This window comes from Pollicipes pollicipes, unplaced genomic scaffold, assembly GCF_011947565.3.
Source record: "Pollicipes pollicipes isolate AB1234 unplaced genomic scaffold, Ppol_2.1 Scaffold_2695;HRSCAF=3155_pilon_pilon_pilon, whole genome shotgun sequence".
Lineage (NCBI taxonomy): Eukaryota > Metazoa > Arthropoda > Thecostraca > Pollicipedomorpha > Pollicipedidae > Pollicipes > Pollicipes pollicipes.
In genome coordinates, this window is record NW_023596157.1 from 20,732 (window position 1) to 42,893 (window position 22,162).

The window sequence follows — 22,162 nt, forward strand, 5'->3', positions numbered from 1 at the left end:
GTGTGATTAGTATCAGCTGTACAAACTCGCCTACAGTCATGCCTTTGAAATCATCAAGTCCACTCAGTTTCAGTACCTCGTTGGCTGCCGGTGTTACTTGGGCTAAATTTCTTGCCGGATTGGTAAGGGCGTCTTTGTATGTCCTTGTGGTGGTCGCATCGTTGTGTCGGCGTTGGGCCTCCCGAAACGAGACTCCTTCCCTCACTTTGATGTTCAGGACAGCTTTCGCTGACAAGAAGGACTGACAGCTGTGATATGACGCCACGTGACCCTGACCACAGTTGACGCATTTCACGGTTTCTGATTTACACTCAGAGTGTTGGTGGCCTATTTCCGCACACCTTCCGCATCTTACTTCTTTCCAGCACTTGTCCGTGAAGTGACTATACGTCTGGCATCGGTAGCATCGGACTGGATCGGGTACATAGACCCTAACGGGAACCGACTGATATCCCACACGGACCCTATCTGGAACTCTTGCAGAGCAAAACGTCAAAATAATTGAGTCGGTATCGGTCAGCTCTCCTCTCTCTCTCCTCTTGATACGTCTCACTGCAGTCACCCTTCCTCACGCAAGCCCTCAGCAACATCCTCATCACTCACGCCGCGAAGGTCCCGGCAAGTAATCACACCCTTGGGGTAGTTCTTAGAGGGGTGAGGGTGCACCGATACGGGCACCCTAACCTCTCCCTGTCCTCGCACTTTGTACATAAGTGTGGTCGTTTTAAGCATGCGCTGGATTTCGCGGTCTTCTGTTAGATGCACTTATATGCCTCCGTCCGCATACGAAAAGACATCCTTGGGCGTCCCGATCTTGGAAAATGCTTGTTGGCGCTGAAATGGGTTTAGTCGGAGCGGTACTGTCCTTCCTTGGTCTTCTACTTTGGCGGATCTTACGACCAGAAACTGGGGTAGTGGACGACGGTCGGGGTTTGGGGGTTGGTTGTTGACAAAGTATCCATAAGTATGTGTTGATATTCGGTGCGCTGATTCCCCGCCCACCACGAAGCCCAACACGGGGACGGTCCACTTCTAAGAGAGGAGCCGCCAGGGCTACCAGCACGCTATACGCAGGCCAGTGTGCCAAAGAGTTGCTGCGAGATCCACCGGGCACGTGTCTGCGGGCGCCAGTGCCTCGGTTCGCAGGTGCCAGCCAGGCACCCTAGTGGCAAACCGAGGTACGGCCCCTTTAATGATGTCAAGAGGCAGACACTGCACCCGGCAGCTCCCCCCTCAACACCCGTCACATGACCTGCTTGCCTCCAAGCCAGTGTCACGAAAACACGACGCCTGACCAGCCGATTTCCTCGTGTGGAGACTTCACGAGGCATCCGCAGGATCACAAATTCGGGCCAAAGCCACGTGTTGGTAAGCTGCCCCGACTGACCCGCAGGGCAACTCCCTCAGTGACCAGGATCCCTTCATCACTACCTGCGGACCCAACGGGGTACGGCGAGACCCAGATAAGACTGAGAAGCTGGGGCCAAGGGGTTGCTAATCCCTACTCTGAACGAGTCAGAGCCCTTGCGGGAGGCACGTTTCGTCTGGCCCCTCCTCTTTGGCCGGAAGGGGCGCTTTACAAGCCTCCCCAACCGCCCGCAGGATCATTGGGGCACGCAATCCCCCCCCCCCCACCACGGAAAGGTAGTGCCGCACGGGGGGGGGGGGGTGTCTTGTTACTTGAATGGATGGACATATACTTTTGTTGGTAGACCAAGCTTTGTGGCGACACGGAACTTGGTCAGGCGTGTTCTTTGTTGAATTCTAAGCACAAAAGCGCATACTGTTATGTTTTGAGCAGACGTTTATGGTGCATGGATGTCAGCCCGCCGCGTACCTTCCGTGGCATCACCAGCGATGCCATTCGAAGTCAGTGCGTTCTGTGGCAACACCAACGAAAAAATGTTCCTGAAAATCAAACCGTTTAATTTCTTTGCATTCTGATGTATCCAATACCATGCGGGAAAGCGACATTGAATATAAAGTGTACTTCTTGGCTAATTTTAAGGAGAGCAACATATAGTTTTATCTGTTTTAGCCTACATATAAAATGCTCGGCTTGGTTAATACGTAACAGTATCAGACGTCCGCGTGCGGTTCGCAGGTCTTCAGTTCCCCGCACCAGCCGTGGGTCATCGTGCAGTGCTCCTAAAAATAATCGTTTCTTAGAAACCGGAAATGATAAAAACGCATTTTTGATATACAAACACGCGCAATAAATGCTCCAAAGGCCACCGAAAAATTCGACGCGACTGCACAACATGCTAGACTTATATCCTCAAAAAATATGGAAGGGGGTGGGGCGTTGCATTGGCTCCCCCATTAGCGTGAGGTGTTAATGTGTCGTTCAGAACGAGCTAGTAAGCCAATGTGAAATCATTAAGTAGCTTCAATGGAATTTCATTGCTTGTGACAGCTGTTGCGTGACAACTTTTTGGATTAGCAACATAAACACCCGTTTTAATAACGGCTGACTGGGGGAGTCTAGCGGGTACTGGTCACCATCATCATTTGGTCACCTAAACACTCCTCCGGCTATTGAGTGCTCCGTCACCAGAGTGGTGCAGTCATCTTCAAAACCCTCCAGACACTTAGGGTCTTCTTAAAGGGATGTTCCACATTTGTATGGGGTTTTGAACTGAAATGGCCATCTTGAAGACCATCGGAGCAGTTTACAACGCCGAATGGTCTTCAAGATGGCTATTTCAGTTCAAAAGCCCACACAAATGTGGAACACTCCCTTTAAAACTGGCGCGCACTGAAGTGTTAAGTGTTTTAAGTGTTGCGAAACGATCCAACGTATTCCGGCTCCTCCTGAGAACGCGCTGACCATTTACAAAAATGTTGTACCGTTCTTAAAACCACGACAGGCGGAGAGTCAGCATACGCTGAAATAGCTTACACATGGAGGAAATAAGTGCGTTGGTACGATAACCTGCTGGGTCCGTTCCACGTTTCCCGGACTTCAGTATAGGCACTAAAGTGGCGCCCCGCCACGGCGCCGGAAACTCGCCAGACTCCCACAGTCGCTTCAAGGCCCCCTGCAGCGCCTTGGCTGCCAACGGACACAACTGCCTTTACATAGCAATATGGGTAAAGCCTGGAGCTTCCGCCATGCTGCACCAGGAACGGGAAAAGACATCAGCGCTGTCATTGTGAATGGTCGGTTAAAAGACATGTGTTCGTCAGTGGTAAAGTCGATACGAGTCGCCTCACAGTGGGCCCTGTGTTTAAGAAATTGCTGGTTCCCGTTGCCGTTTCTGCAGCGCCCTTGCAGCGCGCAGGCAATTTCGCTTGCCATTTCAAATGGATGGAGAACGTCACGGCCGCTTACACACAGCACAGGAGAAGGTGCTGCCGAGAAATGGCCAGCAATACGTCTACACTTGCCCAAACATTCGATGCTGGGGTGTAATCGTTTTACTGACCAGCATACGCTCGCCACGACGCGCGCTGGACCTTAACAGTTCACCGGGTCGCGACTCGCGCTCGTTTGAGCGCAGTCAGATTGTCGGCTGTACTGTGGCGATCAAACGTTCTCAGGGCTCTCTTACGCACACGAATTGCGTCACGGCATCGTTCCGCCCAATATGGAACAGGTGGCGACGAGCCGCGCCAGATGTCCACGGTACACAATCTTAAGTAGATGTTAGCAGCATTGTTGTGATTTCCTCTACTGACGAAGACTCCTCTACCAGTCCTATATTCATGGTGGTCTACATCCACATCTGGAGAGCGTTCCAGTTAGCTCTTAAAATTCCATCGCTGTGGCCTGGTTTCGAGGCACGACGGTAACGCCACCATACTGGGAATTGGCCTCTCCCAAAATCATCGCCTGCAACTCGCCACGTGGAATTGTAAACGGACTATGGACTGGATATACCCAAGCTCAGTGCCGACGCCTGTCCCGATGGAGGAGTGGAATGAGTCCTGGTCCCTGTGTTTAACACGCGCCCGGGTGGCCGGCTAGATGCCCTTCGCTCGGCTGGGAGTGTGTGTGTGTGTGTGTGTGTGTGTGTGTGTGTGTGTGTGTGTGTGTGTGTGTGTGTGTGTGTGTGTGTGTGTGTGTGTGTGTGTGTGCGCGCGTGTGCGTGTGCGTGTGCGTGTGCGTGCGCGTGCGTGCGCGTGTGCGTGTGCGTGTGCGCGTGCGTGTGCGTGTGCGTGTGCGTGTGCGTGTGTGTGTGTGTGTGTGTGTGTGTGTGTGTGTGTGTGTGTGTGTGTGTGTGTGTGTGTGTGTGTGTGTGTGTGTGTGTGTGTGTGTGTGTGTGTGTGTGTGTGTGTGTGTGTGGTGTGTGTGTGTGTGTGTGTGTGTGTGTGTGTGTGTGTGTGTGTGTGAATTTGACCCCCCCGAGATCTCGGAAACTAAGAAAACTACAAACACCAAATTTACAGGGTGTGCTGACCTGTACGTGAACTCACTTAGGTCAAAGTCATAGGTTCCTAGGTCATGACTTTCCGGTCAAATAGGGCCAAACAATGTCAAATTCCAGGTTGGTCTCCAAAGTGCCCCCATAACCTAGATAGCTGTTTCTAAGCAAAATCTCACATGCTCAGTTAAGGTCAGTGACCTTCCTTGACCTTCTGAAGGTAATAGCGACCAAAATCACACAAGACTGCTCTGGGTTTTGCATTTGAATAAGCGACAAGGATTACGCCAGGCAGCATGTTCCTAAAAAAAAAAATGCTGACCTGGATCATTCCAGGTCAACGACCTATTCCGAACTCTAAGAAGTCCACGGAAGATGTATAATACGGTTCCCGCTATCAATGAATTCGAAATGAGCACCAGAAACTATCCCATACTGCAAGCCCTAGAGTAATAAATCAGGATGGTTTTGACCTTGGTCTGACCATCATACCTCACCTCAGGTCAACATAATTTGCTCATTCAATATTTGAGGTGCCTAAGAAAGCATCTCAGAGATGTATGTCTTCGTCAAACACTCCGTTGTTGTATGGTGCCTCCATGCACTTTCTGGATGGTTGGACAGCCTTCCCAGCGGGAGCTGGCCGCTGATCCACCTTTGAGAGCCAGTTCGTTTCCTTGGCCCTCTCCTGTTCCGTCAAACGCGCACGGTTAGCATCATGGGCGCGCTTCTCTGTCTCCTGGCGTTCGAGGTTACCAAGAGTCCTTCCTGTGGTCTCGCTCAGCGTTAACGGCTGTGACCCCGGAGAGACCGACTGTGACCCTGAAGATCCTGTCGTCAGCATCGTTTGTCATAACCAGATGTCACCGTGTTCTGAAACGGATAGTTGTCGGTCATAACACATTGGATGGAGAAAGCTTGATGGGGATCATTTTCATAAGGTCGCAATGTGAGATCGCCTGTAACCGGTTTTGGTGGTTTTGAGCTCTTTTAATGATCACTGACTCCGACCCAATATCTCATTTCGTAGTAAGGTAGCGTCAGCCTCAAATGCTCAGAATATGGGGCTGCAGTGACGACTGTGAACTGCATGATCGCACTTGCTACGCGTCTGATCCATTTTTACTTTGTCTCATGCTTCCACGCGCGATTATCCCACGAGCGCTTCTGCTTTGAACGTTACTCATATGTCTGTAGACGTTAAGATCGTTCATTAAGCGATCAGGAAGGAACACACGTTCGTTTGAAAACCCGGGACTCACATACTACAGTTCATTTCCTGAAAACACGTTTTACACAACCTGCTGGTCTTCGTGGATTAAATATATAATGCTAAGCCGAGGTCGAGAGCGTTGAATAATTTATAGGTTCACCTTCCTTTTCCTTCCTTTTCCACTAAACCTCATTTCTTAGTCACAGCTGGTACCTACCACCAACGTTTCAGGAACACCGCACTATCTCGCTCAGTCATATCCGAAAAACCCACGCCTGTGCATAAAGCATTGCTGCTGTCTGATATGCAATTGATACTTCAAACGGTGATGACCCCGGGGAGAAGCATACATACCTGGCGTAACAAACTAGAATTCGATTTGGAGAACTACTGTACGGATAAAATCGCATGCGCTCATCTGTCCAACTGTGATTAAAAAAGATAATTGTGTATGAGCTGCGATTTTGTTAACGTAAATTTCGTCCCAATTTGTGAAGAAGAGTATATCACCTTTCCTGCATTTTTTCACTCATTGTCATATCCGACGCGTGGGATTTGATCAGCGAAGCCAGTTTTCTCTCAATCCTTCTGAGTACCTCCGTGAAGTAGCCGACCCTGCAGGAGAAACCTCATTTGACTCCTTGCTCACCACGAGGTGAGTATTGCATTTCATTTGCCTTGCTTTTCCAGCGCGTGTGTTCTGTAACAGGGAGCTAGAATCGCTTTTGAACTAGGGTGAGAGTGAAACATTCCATCGCAAAAACCGCGCGGGAGTGAAAAAATCACCTCACAAAAGATGGAGCTTATGAGCTCGTGACTGGTGCTTCAGCAAACAAAGACATCTATTTCAAGTTGGCGTGGACGCAATATCAGGAACCTGACAAAACTATTTCGTTTTTAACATCTTAGGCCATTAAAGTGAAACAGAATACATTAACACGCGCTCGGGTGGGGGGTGGGGGGGGGATGTGCAAATTGACCCCCTCCCCGAGGGCTTTTCCCCGAATGGTTTCTGAACGTCGCGGCGTACTTCCGCCAAATTTTGAATGGCTGTAGAAAATTGCATACCGGATCGTTTGACATACACATTTTAGATGTACATTGTAAGGTTGCTGACCTATGGCAGGTTAAAGTCAGCCCATGGTTTCGGCGAAAGCAATTTCAAGGGAATCGTTCAATCTGATTCAACAACGGGGTGTTTGACGAAAACATGCATCTCTGAGATGCTTTCTTAGGCACCACAAATATTGAATGAGCAAATTACGTTGACATAAGGTCAGGTATGACGGTCGGACCAAGGTCAAAACCAACCTGATTTATTACTCTAGGGCTTGATGTATGGAATAGCTTCTGGTGCTCATTTCGAATTTATTGACAGCAGGAACTGCATTATGCATCGTCAATTGACTTCTTAGAGGTCAGAACAGGCCATTGACCTAAGATGACCCAGGTCGAACGCTTTGTTTTAGGAACATACTGCCTAGCGCAATCTTTGTCGCTTATTCAAATGCAAAACTCAGAGCAGTCTTGTATCATTTTGGTCACCATAACCTTCAAAGGGTCAAACAAGGTCAATGACCTCAAACGGGCTTGTAACCTTTTGCTTACAGACAGTTGCCTAGGTTTTGGGGGCGCTTTGCAGACCAACCTGGAATTTGACCTTGTATGACCTTATTCGACCTGAATATCATGACCTAGGAACATGAAACCTTAACCTAAGTGAGTCCACGTATATATATAGGTCAAGACACCCTGTAAATTTGGTGTATCTAGCTTTCTTAGTTCCCGGGATCTCAGAGGGTGGGGGTTCAAATTGTCGCGCCCCCCCCCCCCCCCCCTCGAAAGGTATCTAGGTATCTAGCGAAAGGTATCTAGCCGGCCAACCAGGCGCGTGTTAAAACATAGTAATTCCATGACAGTGTTATGAGCATAACAAATTGTTAACGCCAATAGTTTGATGCTGCACTTTTCAAATCCCTTCTACAGCACTTTTAAAACAAAACGAAGTAAAGGAATTCAATAACAAAATAACAACAGAAAATGCAACAAGCATAAAACACTTTACAGGCCTTACATCATCTCATCCTGTACAACCTGTTTCTATCACAGCATCAGTTGTGAGTTACTGATTCTTGCACAATTCCTATTGCCACTTGCCACGCACTTGACCAACTTAGCCTAACTTGGAGTAGCCCATATGATGAACATCATCTCAACTCACCTATCTGTTGACAGCAGCATTTGTGATAAAAACATGATATTTAAAGTTAGTTTTTTGGCTGGTTTCAACCTGCATTTTTATTCAGTTCACTTGTGTATGTTTGTTGACATTAGACAAGCTGACAACAAACAAATCAAGGCACTTTAAATCACTTTGAACAACTTATTTTGATGGTCATGATTAACCTATGTCAAGGGCAATAAGGGTATGCTCCACAAAACAATCTCTCTTCTCCAAAAAAAACGTAGCTTTTAGATGACCATACCAGTGTTGCTGCTTGCCTTTTCAGCCGCAGCAAATGCATCCATTTGGGCTTGTTTATTCATATTTAATGACAAAGTTTGAGATGTTGGGTTCACATTTTAAATGGGGTGGTTTGACTATTTGTTACATATCAATATTTAACTCATGCTATAATTGCTATGCAGCTTAGAGTATCACTGTGTTAAAAATATAGCGCATATAAACAGTACAGTCATTTGCCGGTCAGCAAACCGTGACAACTACAGAAAACCTCTGGTTAAGGCAGACATGTGGGGCCACTTAAAGAAATTTGGGGCAAATAACCAAGAATATGGAACAAAATAAGCGTGTGGCATCGTAATTTGTCTTATGGCAAAACTCGACGAATTAAAACAGAAAATGGCTAACTCTGGTTACCTTGCTCATGTCTATTGTCCTTGATACCTACCTTACCTCGCTTGCATCATGTGTTGAAAGCAGGTAAGGTAAGCAATTACTTGGTCCACAGGAGACTTACTGGCTTCTTCCTGCTCCTCCCAAAACAAAAATTCCAGTACCTTTTGCATGGTCTGCTGGCAGACAGAGTCATCTGACTCGCCCCCCAAATATAAATTTCAATCATACCCACCAAACTTGGAGATTAAAATGCGAGACAAGTAAGAGGTGTGCACGATAAACATCTCCAGAGGACAGACTTTTACCATCAAACATTTCTGTATTAGCTGCGTCAGGTCTGTCCCAAGGCTCTGCATGGCAGCCTTGCCTTGCCTTGTTAGCCTTGCCAGGTAGCCTGGTAAATCAGACACTCGAAAGGCTTGGATTTATAATTATTGAGCACCGCCATGAACCAAGAAAACGGTTAACCGAAGGTTTAAGAGGGCAAAAGTGGCAGCAAAAATAAGTTGCGTGCTTCAAATTGTGTCCTTCATTCCCTGTGAATTGTTCACGCTTGGGTGCATATCAAACATGTTTGTGCGGCTGGCGAATTAGTCCAATTATGTATGAAATAGGTACAATTTTCAGTTGGAGCATCTTGCAGAGAGATTGGTCAGAATTTTAAGCGGCAGATGGTAACTCTAAAGACAATCGAAAAGGAGGGAATAATAACGTGGTATCACACTGGTATGATACCAGGAAAAACAAAAGCAGCTAAATAAGTGTAAGGACTGATAGTTTTCTCGCCAAATTTTGTAATCAGCTGATTTGACTTAAAATCTGTTAATGTAAGTGCTCAAGTGGTGATATTCATCTTGTAAGTTTAAATTAGAAGACATTTCTTGAACTTTTCGCTCATGCATTTCGAGAGTGATGCAATTTGGTGGTCAAGCTTTGTCGGGAAAAAGAAATACGTGGAGTAAAATTCTGTACTAGGCCTTGCTGGTGTTTGCTCCAGGCTCTGCTTTCGTGGCGTGGTGGTGGGACCAAAAAAATGGGTGATGCGTGAAAACCTTGCATTTGGCGCACAGCTGCAGATTGTGATGCATTTTGTGAACAAACCAAACTTAATGCGTGCAAGCGGCTAGGGTCGCTGGGGTTCTTGGTCTTGGAGGTAACTGGCGCCCTTGCTCTGTGCATACATAGACATGATTCAGATGTAGGTGAGGCAGGACATAGCCATAGGTGTCCAGGTTCTGCGGAGTCTTGTTTATGCTTGGTGGTTTCGAGTGGGCTCGGTTTTGGATGACATCTGAAAACTTCATAATGGGAAATAGGGGTTTGGCATGTCAGGCAGGAGTGAAAAATTCACATAAAATATGGGGAAAAGGAGTGAAAAATTCCTTCCCATAGCGTGTCGCTTTACACCCAAAGTTGGCAATTCTAGGACACTGTTCTGTAATGCTTGCAGCAGTACTAATGTGTCGAAACGTTTGTATACTAAATGCTACAAAAGCTTAAAACTGTCCGTTTAGACAAAAACATGTGCAAGGTTGAATCTTACATCCCGCGAATTCGACGTTAAGTTACACCATGACTTTGAATTCTCCCCTATAGCTTTTACCACGGTGGTCCTTTTTGAGGCTCACTTTGGCTTTGTGAATGGAAGCATCACATGATCCATTTGACGCACGGGCTCAAACTTAAACCAAGCAGCTTTTTGGTTACAAATATTTGCTCGTCAAACCAATCGCAAACGTTCTTTTATTCTTACCAGTAGGCAAGAATAAAAGAACGCTTGTAGCGCAGGATTGTTGTCATGACGACGGTGATCGCGACTGCCAGGAGGAAGTACAGTTGTGTTACAAAGTGCTGTCAGTGGAATTTGAACTCAAGAATAAGTAAAATTGGTATCCTTGTTATGCTCTGACGGTGTAACAGTAACATCATTACCCAGTGTATTTATTAGACTAATCCTGAGCTTTCACTGGCTCTGTATTTTAATGCATCCCAATGGTGGGGCGCCGTCTTTAAGGATTATTACCAGCGGGCACGTTGCACGAAAGTTGGATGGAATTTGACGCCGCCGCCGAATTCTGTTTTGAACTCTTCAAAAGGATTTGATCTTCAGCACCGCTTTGCATTTTCATTTTTTATTTTTGGCAGGACTGTCGTGCTCTCTTGTGGTCATGATGTGATGTAGACGTGTGCTGAGGCATGACGAGGCTTTGATGTAGTACGATGCTTGATGCAGTCTGATGTAGTTAGCGTGTGTATTATGATGCGACGTGAGAACGAGTTTGCAGCTTGGAGCTTTTAGGGACTTCGGGACATTGCATCGCCTCCTTCAAGACGAGTATATAAACAGCTATCAGTGCTAAAGATCTTTTGCGGTTTCCCGAAAGTGTGCTGAAGTTAGGCATCTGCACTGCAGTGCAGGTGTTACTTTCTGCAACACGCTGCTTTTGTGCGTCGCATCTGCTCAAAAGCGTTGTGACGACCGTATAGGACCCGTGCAGTGGGACGTGTCTTTGACATATGTGACATTGTTGAGCGAGGAGCGTCAAAGGGAATGTTTCACGTACATTCCCTTTAAGTAAGTAAAAAGGTGAATCACAAGTAAATCACAAGTAGAAAGCCTGTTCTAGAAAGCACAATTATCTGTTTAGCAAATATGATCCTCAATGCGTCATGGTTTGATGACGTCATCGCACCTTGCAGAACATTGATTGAGAGCCAATGACGGCCGTCATATCTGGAAATTGCGCTCACGAACGCCAGATATGAACACCTCGACAATGATATTTTACTTGGCCTTGATCGCCGCATGACCCATGAAATGGCAGAGTTTGAATGACGTTATTATGGCGTAATAAGTTTCAAGGTGGCTTAATGACAATGATAATGATGGTGCCACCTGATAAAATGATGATGGTACTTAAGGCCTATCAACAGCTTGAGGATATTAACTGTGTGACGCTGGGCTATAAACGTTTCGATACCGTGGAGAGAGAGGAAAATGATGCTAGATAAGGATAATCCATCCGCGCCTTTACTCGGACTCTCAGCCGAAACATTGGCCTACAGATCGAGCCGCCGAAATGTCTTGCGAATCTTTATGGTTTTTTTGGGCACGGAATGCGTTTGTTGCATTTGTGTCCGAATCTTTTTAAATGCTAATGAAAAACGAAAACTTTAGCAGCATTGGTGCATTGAAAAAGCTGAACAACTTTTGCACACCTACCTCACACCTCAACCTTTGCACACCTCAACCTGTGCAGAATGGGAAAACCTGATACGGCGAATATCACAATATATTTTTACAAGAGCATGCATATAAACACTGACGCATACGAACGGCGGCGTGACAGCTGACAAAGCAGACAAGTGGTGCTCCACGCGGCGACGTCCATCATCGGTGTCCGCTTCCCCCGGCAGCTCGGTCACCGGAGGCCGCCCGAGGTCACCGGAGGCGGTGGAACCGTACACATGCGATCGAGAACGGCAGGTGGCGGGTATGAGGGGACTGTACAAGGGACGGGGCGTGAGCCGATTTCAGCAGGTGGTCGGGCCGGGTCGTCCTGAGGTGGACGCGTCAGCTGGCGCCCGGGCGCGTGGGTGGGTGGTCCGCTTGTGGTGCGGCCGCGGGCCGAGGCGGAGCGCGGCCAGGTTAGCATCTCTTACCACGTGCGACCGTCTGCGGGCCTCACCGTGGAGAGTGCCGACCGATCGGCCAGCTCCTTCCAGAGCAGCACGTGCGCTCTCCGGGCGGCCACGTGCGCCTTGCGCGCTTTCTGCACCTCGGCCGTGTCCTCGATGGGCGCTGGCGGCTGCAGGAACTCGGGCCCCTCGCCGGCCTGACCGGTGCCGGGCGCGCTCTCGCCGCCTCCAGTGCGGCCGCCGGCTTCTGGGTACAGCACCATCGACTCGACGCCGGAGCCGGGGTCGGCGGTCTGCGTCGGCGCCGGCTGTTTGTCTGCCGAGGCCGCATTGCTGGGCGCTGGGTCAACCGCCGCCGCGTCGGCGGTGGTTTCGGCCCTCACGGCGACCGAGCCCTCCGCGGGCAGGTAGCCCTCCCCGGCTTCCGAGAGCGGGGCGATGGACTTTGCAGCCTCAGCAGGACTGGTGGTGACCACCGCTGCAACGTCATCAGCCACCGAGGTTGGAGCGCCGCTAGCTCCAAATTCGGCATACTCTGCCATGGTTTCGCTGCCACCCTCTTGTACGGCATCAGGGTTTTCCGCAGTGATAACGCCTTCAGCTGCCACAGCTCCAGCTGGATCAGATGAAAGTGTACCAACAGCTCCAGCTTCAGCATTGGGTTGATCCACCTGGTTGAGAGTGTGTTGAGGCTCCAAAACTTGGCTGATGGGATCTGTTGCCTCAACAGTTGCTTCCGTTGTATCGCTGGTTTCGCGCTTTGGAGGCACGGGACTACCTTTGTCCCATTTATCAGTGTCAGCTACGATCCGTGGATCAGAGGAAGCGTAGAAGAAGGAAGCTGCATTCTCTGGGTAGAAAACATCTGCAGATGGGGGAAGATTAAACAGTTTTCGCCAGAGGATGGTATGCATTTCTCTTGCAGCTATAACTTCTGGCAACAGCTGCACTGGTATCGGAAGGTTGGAATCTGTGGACTGGGCCCCGCCATCAGCTACGACAACTTCAGGGAACTCAGGGGCTGCATCATCACGAAGAACTGCCGCCATGTCAGCGGGCTCGTCCTTTGAGGAACCAGAGCTGGCAGACGCCTTGCTGGATCTTGTCTTGCCATGGACACCCTTTCCTTCGTCAGCTGTTGTCTTGCTACTCTCTTGTCCGGCACCTTCGGCACCGAGGTCAGCTGTCGCAGACTTGGTCTGCTTGGTTGCAGACTTTGGGTCCAGGACATTGAAACGTTCGTCTTGCACATGCACTGCCGCGTTTCCGACTGCTCGAGCGGTAATTACCTCAGCCTTGTCGGGTTTGGCTTCGGTCTGGACTGCTTCAGCTGCAGCATCTGCTGACTGTTTAGTGTTGGCCGTTTTGGATTGGTTGCGAGTTTTGGTCCGTTTTCTGGTCGGTTTTTCAGTGGCGTCGGCCTCGGGCGGGGGGGAGGTCGTTGGCTCGAGCTCCTGCGCCACGACTGGCACGGCATCTGTGCTAGCCAAGCTCAGCGAGGCAAGGTCTGGCTCGGTGCCAGCAAGGCCAGCCTGTGTAGCATAGGCGTCAGGGTCCTGATAGCTTGGCGAGGCGTGGTCTGGCTCGGTGCTAACGGAATCAGCCTGCGGAGTATAGGCGTCAGGGTCCTGATAGCTCGGCGGCATACCTTGAGCGGCCGCGATCAGGTCAAACACGCTCCTCATAAGGAGCTCATGCGCCTGCCTCGCGGCCTCCACCTCCGGCAACTTCTGCACTGACTCCGGAAGCTGCTCGAAAATATAATCTGTGGCGAAGTTCTTGGAGGCTTCCGCAAATGCCATATCCTGGGTGGCTGCCACGGGCATATCGCTGGGCTCAGTTGCAGAACTAGCCGTGTCTTGCATCCCGCTAGCTCCAGCTCCTGAGGAAGCAGAATCTACGGGCTCCAGGTGAGCATTAGATGTCCCCGATTCACCGACATGAACTGTCTGATCGCCAGTGGCGTCTGCTTGCTCCCCGCCGACAGCTGCTTGCTTCTTACCGACGACTGTTTGCTCCCCGCCGACGACTGCTTGCCCCGAGTCGGTGAGCGCTTGCTCCCCGTCGACGACTGCTTGCTCCCCGCCGACGACTGCTTGCTCCCCGTCAACGACTGCTTGCTCCCCACCAACGACTGCTTGCTCCCCACCGACGGCTGCTTGCTTCCCGCCGACCACTGCTTGCTCTCCGCCGACGACTGTTTGCTTTCCGTCGACGGCACCTTGCCACGGGCCGGTGACTGCTCGCTCCCCGCCGACGACTGCTTGCTCCCCGCTGACGGCACCTTGCCACGGGCCTGTAAGTGCTTGCTCCCTACCGCCGACTGTTTGCCACGGGCCGACGACTGCTTGCTCCCCACCAACGGCTGTTTGCACCCCGCCGCCGACTGCTTGCCACGGGCCGACGACTGCTTCCTCCCCGCCAACGGCTGTTTGCACCCCGCCGCCGACTGCTTGCCACGGGCCGGCGACTGCTTGCTCCCCGCCAACGGCTGTTTGCACCCCGCCGCCGACTGCTTGCCACGGGCCGGCGACTGCTTGCTCCCCGCTAATGGCTGTTTGCACCCCGCCGCCGACTGCTTGCCACGGGCCGGCGACTGCTTGCTCCCCGCTAACGGCTGTTTGCACCCCGCCGACGACTGCTTGTCCCGGGTCGGCGACTGCTTGCTCCCCGCTAACGGCTGTTTGCACCCCGCCGACGACTGCTTGCCCCGGGTCGGCGACTGCTTGCTCCCCGCCGACGACCGCTTGCCACGGACCAACGGCTGCCTGCCCCGCGTCGGCCTCAGCAGCCACAGCTGCCGCAGGGGTTGGCTGAGAACCCCCAAATGTGTCGCCTCCGCTCCCGAACGGTGTAGCGACAGCGTTTGCGCCCTTGAATGCAGGAGCCACAGCTTGAGATGAAGCTTTCCCTGCTGCTGCTGCAATGGCAGCCTCACGGGCTGCAGCAGCTGCTGCTGCCTGTGAGGCGACGAAGGAGGCAGCCGCCTCTGCGCGAACGACTTCTGCCTGAGGAGCTGGCACAAACTGGGCGCCGTTCGCGGCTACGACGAAGTTTCCGGGGCCTGTATTGATCGCCCTGGTCCTGTGCTGTGAAGCAGTTGCTGCTGCCGCTGCCTGCAGCTGAGCATAGTGATCTGGGCCCATTGGGATGTACGCACCGGGATCTGAAGCATACACAGCAGGAGGTTCGCCACCAGGAAAAAACTTCTCGGGGCCACCCGAGCCAGACCTCAAGGAGGCCAAATACGCTGGATCAATGTAAGTGGGGGGCCCTTGCACTTCTCCGGCCTTGCCGTTGCCCGCAGCAGACCTCAAGGTTCCTAGGAACGCTGGGTCAATGTAAAGAGGAGGCCCTTGTGGAGCTCCGGCTTCGACATTGTTTCCAGCGCCTGCGTCCGGTGCGGCGTACCGGACGTCGCCTGCTTGAGCTCCGCCTGCGCCAGGCACCATCGGGACGGGGTTTGCCGACTTGGGCAGGACGAATCCGGCCATGAGTCCACCGCCTGGTCGGGGCGAGAGCACACCGGCGCTGGTCGGTCCGATGTTGAAGAAGGGGCCCAGAGGCAGTCCGGCGGCGGCGGCAACGGCGGCGGCGGCGGCCCGGTCAGCGCCGGCCACCGTTCCCCCGGCCGGCCTGACGCCGGATGAAGCCGGACCGGCTCTGGCGCCGCCCGGACCGGCTCTGACGCCGGCGCCGGTCATCGGCTCTGCCGGCGCCGGCGTAACGGCGTGCTCAGCGGCACCCGGTGCCGGGCCGGCGCCCGCGCCCGCCTCCGCCGGACCGCCGCCATGCTCGGCCTGGCTGCGCGGCCAGAACAGCACCACATTGTTGCCGGGTCCGATGACGGGTTGGGCCGAGCCGTACTGCGAGCCGTCCAGGCGCGGGTAGAACGGTGCGGGCGACGACGGGAAGGCACCGGGACCGAAGCCCTGCATGTCCGGCACGCTGGGGGGCGCCGCTCGCGCCAACACCAGCAGCCACGCGGCGACCTGAGGACCAAAGCACAAAACGCTATGACAAGGCATCCCGGCCAACTGCAGCCAAACAGCCAGGCAGCCTGTGGAACATCTGTGATGCACCGTTTATCACTGAAGTGGGGATGCACGAAAATTGCGTGGTAGTTTGTACGACGTCCGAAGCAGGTGTCCAAAAAAGACTTCGTGCAGCTGGCAGACTTCGCAGCGCAAGACTTCGCCGAGGGTTTCCGGGCGACATAGTGGTGCCCAATGGCTAATGAACCGTAAACGGACAAATATAAACACCGGGAGAGCTCTATCGGGCATGATTTTACCTACGCTACGTATTCCAGAAGCAATGCTGTCTTCAGGAAACTGCCGAGCCTTTGCATGCGAATGAAAAAGCTACTGGCCCTGCTGGCCGCTTTATGCACGCCCTTGTTGGCGGCCATTTGTTTCAGCTTTCAGTCTGCGTCATGCCAATCAGGTCATGACGGCTGCTTGCCAACGTTGTACTAGCTAAATCAAAACAGGCCATGCCTGCCTTTTGTGAGGTCGTGCGCTGGTCGCGCTCCTTGGAAGCATTCGAAATAAAAATGATCCCGCCCAGCTCATGGTATGAAGCCTATGGAGCGAGGTATTCCACAGGGTAAGGAATTGTGATGGTCCGCTTTCGATTTTTAAATGCGCACTTGCAGACAATCATCAGCAGTCCTGCAGCGGAGCCGACGTGCCGTGACTGCACCGCTCATTGTTTGCGCTCTTTTATGATCGTCTTTCCTGGTTGCGATATTGTTGACCGGTCAAGCCGGATGGGGCGCGACGTCCCCGACTGGCGCTGAGGCCCTGGTGGGCGGCGGCGCGACTTGGCTCCTGGAAACGTGAAGCCCGCGGTCTCTTCAACAAGCACACGTGCGTGTCATGTGCGTATTGCAGAAAACTTAAGTCAAGACGGAAGTCTTGAATACAACAATGATGGATACTTCACTCTGATCGACCACACCCAACGCCCGGACCACACGAAGGAGTCGTTTTGCTGATTATTTACAGAACCTAGTTTTGTTCACACTGTCCACTTCTCCAGTCATCTCAAATGTTCAGCGCATTGTTACACTGAGCTTGCTGTTCTTTTTGTTGCCCACACACATGGTGTACAGGGCACGAGTGCTGCGCTCAGGGGCCCAGATCCTCAGACCGTACATGTCACATGCATGATGAGTGCATAGTTTTGGAAGGAATTGGGGAAATGGTGGATATCCACCAGCTGCAGCCTTCAGGCACCTGGCTGCACTATTTCTCGGTGTGGGTGGTAGAATAATTCAGCCCCATTGGGCGGGAAGACATAAAATCAGTTAGGAGATAAGAATGCTAAGTAATACAGCCCACACTGTGAACAACTGATGGAAAATGAAAAGCGCGCAAAGCAACGCAAAACAACCATAAAAAGCCTACCGCGGTGCTCAAACAATACTTCGGAGTGACCGGCCCAGCCAGATAACAGGAGAGTGCTATGGCTTACTCATCCCAATAACATGGTGACATGTTCCCACCATATATCTGATGGTAAACGACAAGAAATCAATCAAATCCACCATTGTGTCACTTAACTAGAGCGCTCGCCGCCCAACAGCCGTCGTGGTGACGGAGAGCCAAGTCCAAGTTAGGAGTGACTGGGAGCCTAGCGTGTGATGCTACAAACATGGGGAAAACCAACATGGATCCTGCACGGTGGTTACGCCTTGGGGTTAGCCCGCATGGTGACACATGAAACAAAGCGAGGTAAAATCACACCTGCCTCCCCATGCCCCCGGAGCACCATATAGGTTTCGTTACCACTGTCCATTTATCAAAGTACCAATACAAAACAAGGGCCATCAGTACTGAGATAAAAATACACCTGTTATTGCAACTTTGCATGAGTTTGATACAACAAGCGTGGCGTATGAAAATGCTGACGAAATGGTCCGACCCTTTATCGGCAAACAAACGAGCACAATTAATTACAAAAACTGTTCTGACCTTTCATGAACTGCAGTCATACTCTGCTGCCTAGTTTTTTGGACTGTTCCAGTAAAGCATAGCTTTTATCAAACTTATTATTTAAGTCCCGCTACCTTATTATTAAAATGTTTACTGCGTACTTGCTGGCACGGCTCACAAATGTGGGAAGCACATCACTCAGAGATATTGCACGGCTGAAATGATTTCCAATGACTTCCTAAGTACATGCTGTCAACAAGATTGCATGAGTTATTCAGAAAAAGAACAGCCAACATGTATTCAGCATATCATTAGAGGAATTGTAAGCCCAACGACTATTTTAAGTGCCGTGTTGGCATTATTCATGCATGGAACACCTCATGAAGTGAACGCCCATGCCAAATGTCCCGTGACAAACTGGACCTGAACTTTCATGGCCTCGTCGATCATATGCTGACTGTTGTTCTGAATTTGTCGTAAGGGACGGACAGTGCGCGCTGCACACTACAAAGTCAGCGTGCCGTCCAAAGTTAGTTGACAAGACTTTCAACATTCGTGGTTTTATCTCTGACGACCTCTATATTCGATCAAAGATGTACTGATCGGTCGCCAAATCTTCTACTGAATGGGACACAAAACGCCGAATGCATGCCCCGTCTTTGATAAGCGTTTGTTAAGTTAGCTAATCCGGGCTCGTTTCAAGAACGTTATCCCCTGCTGGCCGTTACAGGCATCACATCTCGCCGGTCGATGGCATAACTCCACCCCAAAACTTGGAAGGTAATGAGAGCCAATGACCGGCCATTCCAGCTGCAGCCAAAAGCTGACATCCTCCCATATCACTGAACGCCGTTGGTCTTGCGCAAAGACACGTGCCCACGTCAAGCACCTTGTCAATATCTTTGGTCGTACATGTAACGCGCATGTTTGAGCGTTGTACACAACTTATGAATAGGTCGCGTTGAGTTTATGAACTGCACGAATATGGCTCGATGCTCTCGTAGTCGTCAAAGGGATCAAGCCCATGGAACACATTTTTTCTTATGATTAGCTGATAAGTGTTGCTCGAAAACGGGCACTTTGTGCCCACCAAACGCCGAACAACAGAAACACCGTCCTTCCGCGTCTTCCCCTCGGCTGTAAGTCTGTAGACTAAATCAGGTTATACTTCAGAAAGCCACCGTGTGTGACTTGCCTCACTAAAAAGGGCCCATGCCAAAGCAAAAACCTTGCTGAAGCTTAACGATCGCAAATGCGAAAAACTATATGAATCGGGGAAATGTAAAATTTTCTGTATATTTCGCGAAAACGTAATGGAATGGCATATCCGGTTTTTACACAAGGATGTCAAAATAGTCATGACAGAAATTACCCAACACGTACGGGAAAGCCTAAACATCATCCAATGTCATAAAGCCGCCTTCTTTTTTGCCTAATCCTCCCCGGGTCACGGGTCCTTTTGAAAGCCACAAGGTTAGCTAAACATGCCTACAGGCAAAAACATTGCAAAATGTGGTTACTATTCGATTATTATCAGATTCGCATCTGTCAATCATGTGGGTGGGATCGTAGTGGGGCCAACCATGAACTGCTTTACTCATTATTTACCATATTTCAACCCCCTCTTGAGCACTGACGACCCTGGGCAAAAACCCTGTTCTGGTTACGCTATATTAGGCGTAACATTCCAAAAAGGCAGCGTTCGTTTGGTCGCTATAGTAAGCTAGAGGTGTGAAACAAAAACGGGAGTGCTGCTTGTCAATAGAGAATCCCAACGCTGTCCGGCTTCAGGACTTCGAAATATCTTGCTTTTTTGCTTACTTGTAGCCACGCCAGGGCGTAAGGTTACGCTATATGCTCCTTCCTCCTATCCCTTGCTATGTTTCGGATATGCTCCACCAAGCCCTCCCTAAATGCATAGCATAGTTTATGGGCGGTCCCGTGCTTATGTTTCCTTGTGAGCTTGCTCACATCGACCACATTCACCCCGATTGTGGTGTGGCTGCTAAATAGCATGCAATGCCCTCAGGCCCTAATGTCGGTCTGATATACAAGATAAACCAAGGGTGTACAAAACAATTACGGGAACAAACCATCGCGTTTCCGAATCCACGCTCATGATCCGGCGAACCACTGCAACACTTACCACGAGCCTCATGGTGCAGCGTTTGAAGGGTGACTGTTATAACCTTCCGCCGGTCCATCTATATATGCCTTTTGGTGGCGTGTCGATGAGTCCTTCACGAAACGAACAGCCTCGTCGCCGCCGGGCTGATTGCGACTGATGGGCAGAGGCGTGCTCAGGTGGGGGAGCGCTCCAGCGGAGGTGCTGACTCGCCCCCCCCCCCCCCAACACGCTCACACGCACACACGCACCGCGCCGAATCGGACGCCGAGCTGACGCCGATGAAAACAGCATCCGCTGTTGGCCAAGGATGGTATTGAGACTCGCTCCTCAAAAGACGGCTACTTCAGCCGACTTAAATCCCCGCCTGGCGCTGCTTTCGATGGTCCTGAGCCGATAAGCGATGTCACGTAAGAAGGTCACGGAATTGCTATGGCATTTCATTGTCATGTTTTTCCTGGAGTTATGACTGTTCGAAGATGCCCATTCGATTGGTAGGGTCGCTGCCTGTGACAGCTGGAGAGCATTGTAGAGAACACAGAGTGGTGAGAAGATCAATGAACCACTTCCTGTGTTTTTTACACTCACAAACAGCTTCGGCTTGCCTGAGGAAAACTGGAACGGTGTTGCAGCTAATTATGCGCTCTAATCACTGGGTGTGGTTGCCGCATAATGTAGGTGTGTGTGTGTGTGTGTGTAGAAGAGATATGGCTGAAAACCATGAGGCCTCGGCGAATCAGGTCACAGTTGTTTCGCACCCAGACACACACGTAGGCCATGAATTCGGCGAGGTGTCAAACGACACATCAGCCCGCATTCGACGAGATGTCAAACGACATATCAGTTTGTGATCACCAGTCAATATGCGTGTCGTGAGCGCGCGAGCTCTCCATTGCCTCACCGGACAAAAATCATTTAGTCCTAAAACATTCCCTTGCACGCCGCCACACTTCGTTCGCGAGTCTTCGCACCTTGCCCCTAATAAACTGAATGACTGCATATGGGCACTCAAGACCAGCTAGCTACTTACACAGCAATGATCATCACAGCAACACCAAAATAAATTCATCTGACAACACAAATTCGCATTTAAAAAATCTGACACTGTTAAGACGCCTTATAGTCTTGTAGGCTTTTTCTGCAAACGGTCCAAGCATTTCGAGCTGACTGCCGCTGCCCGCGTTCACGTCACACAGCCATGTCCCAGTGTAGTTCGCACACGTCCATTGTAGGCGCGTTCTACTGATCGGTGATTCAGATGATCACTGCGTGGGGTTGGGACAAATGCGTGTTTCTTTCAAGTTAGCCGAGCATATGGATTACCTTTGCGACGGTCGCGTCAGTGTGAGATAAAAACGGGCGCTAGGTGTCAGAATGACACCCAGGTCAGGCGTCTAAATGTGACATTCTAGATGGGAGCCTCACCAGCACGGGTGAGATGCAAAGGGAAATTGGGATGACACTGCCTTTTTATGGTTAAGCTTGATGTGGCAGGTGCGGGACAAAGTGGTGAGGAAATCTAAGTTAGCCTGAAGGGCAGTGACGTCGGCGATGAATTTGTTCCGGTGAAGCGGCTTAATGTCTCGACGTACATGATGTAGTTTGCATGAATACAACGAGGAGGGACAGCTGTAAAACAAATGAGCAAGTATGTATACATATCCTTCCTTCAGGGACCGCAGACAGAGCCGGTGTCCACTCGCAGGTATTGCCGTCTAACACGACTCGCCGCCGTTTGGTGAGATTGAACTGGATTCAGGAGAGCGCGCCCCCAGTCACGTGGGAGGAGGCTCCTAGTTTTGTAGAGGCAAAGTGTGATCTACACTGTGAAAGCCGATCAGCAGTCCGTGCAAATCTAGGCTGGGTATGTACCCCCCGAATAGAGGCCCAACCATACTTTAAGAAAGAGCCGAGTTTGGGGACACATGATCGTTTAGAAGGAAATCCATGTTGGCTAAGCGTCAGGAGAGATCGACAGTGAGCGAGGAGGCTATCAAACACTCCTTTTGCCAGAATTTT

The 22,162-nt window shown here is 50.8% G+C and overlaps 1 protein-coding gene across 1 annotated transcript; it reads right to left on the minus strand.

The window, feature by feature from the left end:
• Positions 1-11,671: 11,671 nt before the first annotated feature.
• Positions 11,672-15,573, minus strand: LOC119114645 (hornerin). Its single transcript, XM_037238681.1, has 6 exons — positions 15,491-15,573; positions 14,082-14,847; positions 13,728-13,884; positions 12,340-12,557; positions 12,130-12,276; positions 11,672-11,692 (listed from the first exon to the last, which is right to left on the minus strand). Exons 1-6 carry the CDS (start codon positions 15,571-15,573, stop codon positions 11,672-11,674), a joined length of 1,392 nt encoding a protein of 463 aa, XP_037094576.1.
• Between the last annotated feature and the right edge of the window lie 6,589 nt (positions 15,574-22,162).